Source organism: Polyodon spathula, chromosome 25, assembly GCF_017654505.1.
Source record: "Polyodon spathula isolate WHYD16114869_AA chromosome 25, ASM1765450v1, whole genome shotgun sequence".
NCBI lineage: Eukaryota > Metazoa > Chordata > Actinopteri > Acipenseriformes > Polyodontidae > Polyodon > Polyodon spathula.
The window spans coordinates 8,772,298-8,779,469 of NC_054558.1; the positions used below are offsets into that span (position 1 = coordinate 8,772,298).

Below are 7,172 nucleotides of genomic sequence, written 5' to 3' on the forward strand. Positions count from 1 at the left end.
TAATATAATATTGTGGATGTTAACGCATTTTCCAGAAATGACACGAGTAAGTATCCTACAGCACCACTTTGTGCATTGTCTGTACCGCTAAATAATGCCCATTCAGTTTGATTTCAGAGTACCATATTAAATGCTCTGTTTTTTTAAACCGTGTCTATGTAAAGGTGCAAGTGCAGTTGTTTGTGGGTTGTGTTTTACATTGTAGCCGTGCAGAGCCTCTAAGATGCAGGCTGTTGTCACTTTATTTCTGTTCTCTCAATACAGATGAGGGACGAGGAAACGCGTGCCCAACAAGAAGTCACAAAAAACGACTGCCAGGGAAATGCCATCACCCGCCCCGCTCCTGAGGGTGCAGCGAGGACGCCGTTTGCAATGACGTACTCGGACACGGACAGCGAACAAGAGCAGGTCGGGGAAGCTAGTGCTGTTGTGTTTTTTTTTTTTTTGTTAAAAACAAACTATTGGATTGGAGACAGAACTGAATACGCGGCATGTCTGTATATATAAATATGTATGTATATTTTAAACGCACGTCTCCCCCTGCAGTAAATCACTGCAAAGCAGCAGCGCCATTGCAGTATTTTTACAGGGGAGATGGAGCGCACAGTATTTACTGCAGTGCCGACTACAGTATTTGTGAATGTACTGCAGTGTGAAGTAAACGAGCCTTGTGTGTGCACCGGGTCTGGCAAGTCACCGCCTGTCAGCATGTTTATATAGTGTAGTGGGTCTGTTTCACAGAGTGCTGTAGTAAAACTTTAGCGCAGTAGATACACTATCATCACGTTGTAGACAGACTTGGTGTTTTGTTTTAAGTTGAAACTGCGTGTTACATGAATAAAGTAAACAGCTGATAAGGATGCAGTTCTGAACTACAAATTGACCAGTGCATTTAAAGAGAGAGCAATGCCATTATGTGTTTTTTTTTTTTTTTTTTTTTTTTTTTTTTTTTTTTTTTTAATAATTAGAATTGAATTCCTACTTGTTTAGCTCCTGTCACCAGAACACGCTGAGCTAAGTTTAAAATACACTTTACACTGATTTTGTTAATGCTAAACTTTTAAAATGTTAAATTCCACAGTTCCGCACTCAGACCTGTCAGTTTGTTTTTATTAGGTGAGGTAGTTTTCACCTAATAAAAGTCCAGCAGTCCAAAAAACTGGAAAAAGGAGAAAAAAAAACTGTTTAAATAAAAATCTGATTTTAAAACAAATCCTTTTTTAAATTTTTTTTTTTTAAATTTTTTATTAAAGATTGCCAACCCTGCTGTGTGTGGGATGGGGGATGGGGGATGGGGGGAGTTGTGTGTGTCCATTGCTTGTTTTTGTTATTCATACAACAGCTGTGCTTTTCAGCAAATGTTTTGCTTTATTCTGTCTTTAGGAGCAAGTGTTAAAGAAACCAAAACCTGATCTTGCCATGCCAGCCTCCTCTTCTGTGAATATCTTGACCCAGCTGAAGCTGTCTCTGGAGAAGGAGCAGGTACAGTTCACCCTGCCCAGCCCAGCCTGACTCCCGTGGAACAGCGTGGAGCTGTCCAGCCCAGCCTGACTCCCGTGGAACAGGGTGGAGCTGCCCAGCCCAGCCTGACTCCCGTGGAACAGGGGGTGGGTGGCGCTGCCCAGCCATTTGTGGTTTTAGATTTAAACCTCATTAAAATCTACACTCACGCCGACAGGGAACAGAATCTGTAATGGCAGTGTATCACAAAACCACCCGTTACATTCTTCTCCCCTTTAACCTCGGCGATCGACTGCAACCAGTCTGAGATCGGGTCACAGCACCAGTGTAACAGAGCAGAGGCTGGGTGCAGAGCAGCGACCCCACGCACTGCGAGCCAGCGTCTTCACCACGATGCAGAAGAGCTGGCCCCGTCTGCATGCACAGTTTTAGAGCATTAACCGCATCTCACAACACTGCTACACCTGCAAAGAAACACTGTTTGCAATAGGGGTGTAATGATGCAGTACTGTCACAATGCGATAAGTGTCACAATATGCATGTCGCAATACTTCTAGGATCATTTCTTTGAATGAGTTAGGGAGAGTGTGTTCATACCAGCTATAATACAGTACACTTACTCTTCATTCAAGAACCACTTGGACCTTCTGTGTTGTGCTTTTGGTCCATATCACAATACAGATAATACATACCTCTATTACAATAATCATGTAAAGAAAGCATCTCGATTCATCGATGCACCCCTTGTTTGCATAACAATGTTACAATAACGCATGATATTGGAGATAAAAAAGAAAAAAAAAAACAAGCCATTGCAACCAGGAGATCAGAGTCGAAGCATGGTGATTCTCTCGCAAGTCGTCAAACAAGTTCAAGTCTTTACCAAAGTCTTCCATTCAAACATTTTCCTTCGTGTTGCTGGCAGTTGTTGTCACATTCCCGCAGTATCCCGGGTGAGCCTGGAGTGGTGGCTGATGTCATTCTCATTTCAGAAGGAGCAGAACAGCCACCCCGATGGGGAGAGCGAGGGCGAGGACGAGGACCTGCTGCACCACAAATCCAAGGAGGACCTGATCGCTGAGATCAAAATCCTGCGTGCGAAGCTGGCTCGCTCCACCAGGGAGACACGCAGGCTCCGGCAGTCCCTCACCATGCTCCGAGGTGCACCTCGACACGCTGCAGCAGCACAGCAGAGTAGAGGGGAGGGGAGAGCCCAGGATCACTGCAAAGTGTACTAAACTGTGACTCGGACGTAATAGCAGAGGGGTGGCAGCACTTTCCGAACCCTGGTTCCGTCCCTGATGCTGTCTTTATTGTTTGCTGTTTTTATTTTAGTGTTGCCGAAGGCAGTGAAGAAGTTCACGAAGCTGGTGGATAAAGCAGAGGAGCTGCTCAAAGTGCCTCCACCTCCTGGGTCCCAGCACACAGCAGACTCCAGAGCACCCGCTGCTGCTCCCCCCTCGCCCAGCCCCAGCTCCTCCACCAGCAGCCTCTTGTCAAGCCTGTCCCCCACTGGCAGCAGGATCTCCAGCAGCTCTCTCTTCAGCAGCCCGGAGAGCCCCGTGCACGAGGGAGCAGAGCCCCCACAGAAGAAATGGGTCGGTTCACAAGATCTCAACAGTTTCACCGTGCAGTGAGGACTTGTGATGTTTTGGGATTGATTGATTCATTTATGTATTATTTTATGGTTTGTTTTCCAGTTCAAAATCGAGAAATGGCAGATTGACCGCTTCAACAAATCCACGCCTCAGAAGTTTGTAAACGACCTGATGCAGGCGCGCTACACGATGGAGTTCATGGCGACGCACAGCGTGACTGGAGCCAGATCTTCCTCCTCCAAGTTCAGAGAGACCAAGCCTGCCATGAACCGGGCTGAGGTGCAGGAGATCATAGGTGACTGTCTGCCTTGCTTCTGAGAATCATACCTGCTGTATCTAGTGGCCTCTTTAGAATGTACTTCTAATAATACATGTAAATCTATTTCATAAACCGGTGGTATCTAGCACACTCTGAAAACGAGCTGACGCTTGTGTGATATATAAAAGCTGCATCTCCCTGGTATAGTGGGCTGATAGCAGGCGCCTGGTACTGCATGCTTCCACACCACACCTCTATCGCTCCAGGACAATATAACCCCCTTGGCAGAGTCTAGCGCATTCCATCCAGGTTCTACACCTTACCTGTAATGGAAAGTGTTACACCTGTAGTTGTAATAACAAAAGCTTTTGAAAGGAGCTGACAAAGCGAATCCTAGCCAATGCTTTACAGAGCACAGAAACCAGGACCGGAGCGCACAGCTGGAAATGAGACACAGAGAATGGGGAGGGTTACCTAGCCATGTTGTGGAAGGATGAATCATTGCTGTCCTTTTCTTGTTTCAGGGCTGTGTGCATGTGTTGTGCGCGGTTCTCACTGACGTTGTGTGTTTCTTGTTCCGCAGATGTTACCAAACGCTTGTTTCCTGACGTGACCGACACAATCGTGAGAAGAATGATGGGTCAGAAACTCAACAACTGCACCAAGAAGTATCTTTCGACCAGAATCAAAGTAGAAATCGTATCGCCTTAATGTTACAAATCGGTTTTGCTGTTGCTGATTTTTTTTGAAAGAGAGGATGGAGTGAAAATGTAAATTAGTGTTTTTTTTCATTTTCAATTTCTACGATGTGTGTGTTTTATACTGTAGCTGTTTTCGTTCTGATTTAAAAAAAATCGAGCATTAGTGTTCAGAAACTAAAGAGCTTATTAGAGATGGCAGTGAAATTTATTAATCCTCCGTGAGAATAAAAGTAAATTTCTTTAAAACAATATTCTTGAATGTCATTTTGGGGTAACAAAACTGAATTCCCAACACTAACTGGTAACTAACAGAAGAATCATAAATCCATATGATTTTTTATATAGCTGACTAAAAGGCAAAGAGTTAGTATTGCTTTAGTGCGAGAAATTTAACAAAACAGGTCCATTTAAACTGAACAAAGTGCTGCGCTGGAGAGGCCGAGAGTCGGTCCTGTCTAATGAGAAAGATTGTAATATTGAAGAATAGTAAAATAATCAATATGTATTTCTAAACGGCATAAGTTTGATTTAACAACCATTTGTTATTAATCGTTTTAAAAAGCATTTGTGTTATTTCCATAAATAATCACAAGACTAAATGTCAGGAAACAAAATGTGTGTTGTGTTGTTATAACTTGATTCATTTTAATTCATTGACATGTGTTTTAAATAATCCTTTGAATGCTTTGTGCTGTGAACATTTTACCACCTTTAGACTACTGTAACTCAAGCATTCCACTCGGTATGCATTAAGCATGTCCCAGAATGCACAGAATTCCCCACGGAAGGCTTCGGACACGTTGGAGCTCACTTTGAAGTTCTTGGAAACCCAGGAACTGTGGGAGGAGTACACAGGCCACACTGCTGGGAACTGCTGGTGGAAGCAGATGGGTGCTGCTTCCCTAGGATTGGCTGAGGCATTGCGCAGACCTGCTTTATCATTGGCTAAGGAGTAGAAGTCTCCCCTATGACTGGTGGAACGGGGTCTTGATAGCGATTGGTGGAGGAGTGGAGCAGCTTTCCTCTACCAGTGCCATGATAGGTCTATGGGTTGGGGTTGCCATGGTGCGCAAGGCTGCCCCAGAAACTGGGAGGTGAGAGATGTTGATGAGGCTGCTGGTGCCCCACAGGAACGGGGGCTCGGACCCGTGGCATGTGTGATGGTAGCAGCAGGTCTTGTTGCCCCAGACCCTGGCTTCAGAGGCCAAGTGGCTGAAGGCGTAGAGCCACATGGATGCTCCTCTGAGCTTCACAGTCCTCGCTGCTTGCCTTGTCGGGCAGGCTAGAATGTAATCGATGGCTACCTGGGAAAGAAGAGAGCCGACCTCATCGGGTCTTGCTATAGCTTTTTCATTTCTATTTTTTTTTTTTAAACCCTCTCAAAGCGCTCTCCTCTCCATGTTGGTCTACAAGTATAGGGGAACAGTTAGAAAAAATAGGGAATGCAAATCAAAGTGCTGTATTCATAAATAATGACTGTGCTTCTATATTCACTGACATGCTCCCTGCTTTCGAAGGCTTCTTTGTATAAAATAGCCTTTCTCAGCGTTTAATTTGGGGTTCCCTTTTTGCTGACCCATAGCAGTGACCTGGCATATGCTGCACCCCTCCCCTCCCTACCTGTGACAGCAGGAGCCGCAGGTCCTGGCCCTGGCCCGGGGGCTACCTCAGCAGCAGCAGGGGGCCGTAGCCCTTGAAGATGTTCACGAGGGAGCCGAGGTAGTGTGCTCTGGACACCTAGTAAACAAACAGGTTCCCTTCCTCAGAGGTCATGCCTGGAAATGAATGGGAGGAGGCAAGTGGTGACTGCCCAGTCTCGGTCTTGAAAACGTACACTGCCTGGACTGGGGGCAGGCACAAGTCAGAGTGCTGCACCCTGCTGTTACTGCAGTGGTAAAGACACAGCAAAGTGAAAGAAAAGGTTTGGTAAATGTTGTTTAAAAAGCATAGGTAGCAATGGCAAATGTAATTGTGCTAAATGAAAGGTTGAAGCGTGTGGAATGCAATGACTTCTTGTAGTTGCGTGGTGTATCTGCAGGGGAAGAATCACAGTGCAGGAAAGCAGAGTGAACATTCCCCATGCAAAGCCTTATTATGGAGCAGGCAGTTTGCATGCGATTTGCGAATATTCACCATAGGAAATGTGGACATGGGGAAAGGGGCTAGCCAATGCCCTAATTAAAACCGATATTGCCAATATTGATAAATCTTTATTTCATTCAGATCCTATTGATAAAACCTGAAGTAATTAGACAATGTAAGGGGGTCGTTGTCACGTATCAGGACTGTTGCAGGCTGTGTTGTACTTTCAGATCAACACCAGCAGATGGCAGTGTAATGGTGAATACTAGTATGTACAATCTTCACGTGGGCTGTCAGTGTGGGACTACACACACACACACATTAAAACTGCATTTTTTTATAGCGCCGCCATAGCTTTAATTTATAACAGATATAGCTGCGCCATAATTTTGATTTAATTCAGGCATATGCTACATAAAAATATTGTAGTTTCACTCGCCCTGTTTACGAAACAAACCCTAGGAGCTATAGAGGTTTTTGTTAAATTAAATAAAGTTTTGCATGCATGACCGGACGCAGCTTTGCTTCAGAGCACCGGCTCACTGGATTCCGCTCCCAGCGGTTAATGCAACTCGTGGAGGCGCCTCTTACAAAATCCAGTTTTGCATTAAGAGCTTAACTGGGTAATAAAAGCAGTCTTTGTGTCCAGTCTAATCAGCTTATCTGAAAGCAAAGTCCAGATACAATCAAACCTGTTCTGTTTGCGCAAGTGCATCTCCAGTAGACCCTAATGTGTAAAGATATTGCTACTGACCAAATCGGCAATTTTTGTAATAGAATACACAGGTTTGAGTAACGGAGTGGGCTGGAAAAACCCAGCCCCCCCCCCCCCACTCTATAGTGTTGTATGATTAATTTGTACAATAAATTCAGCAACAGTAATTATTTTAAAGTTAGGTTAACATTTATATTTACAAAATTAATAATTCGTGTAAAATATTCAAACTTAATAAACAACATTAGTATTAACAAAATAATAATAAATACAAATACATATTGGTTAAACTCTCGTTAATATTAAGCTTGCTTTGCAGTAGTGTATTATTTTTTGTCTTCAGTTGTTTGTATACG

The 7,172-nt window shown here is 44.2% G+C and overlaps 1 protein-coding gene across 1 annotated transcript; it reads left to right on the forward strand.

Annotated features, from left to right (window-relative positions):
- Positions 1-6: 6 nt before the first annotated feature.
- LOC121299501 (BEN domain-containing protein 6-like) lies at positions 7-4,640 on the forward strand. Its single transcript, XM_041227247.1, has 7 exons — positions 7-46; positions 265-408; positions 1,384-1,482; positions 2,454-2,622; positions 2,797-3,059; positions 3,162-3,354; positions 3,902-4,640. The coding sequence occupies exons 1-7, from the start codon at positions 17-19 to the stop codon at positions 4,027-4,029; spliced, it is 1,026 nt and encodes a 341-aa protein (XP_041083181.1). The 5' UTR covers positions 7-16; the 3' UTR covers positions 4,030-4,640.
- The last annotated feature ends 2,532 nt before the right edge of the window (positions 4,641-7,172 follow it).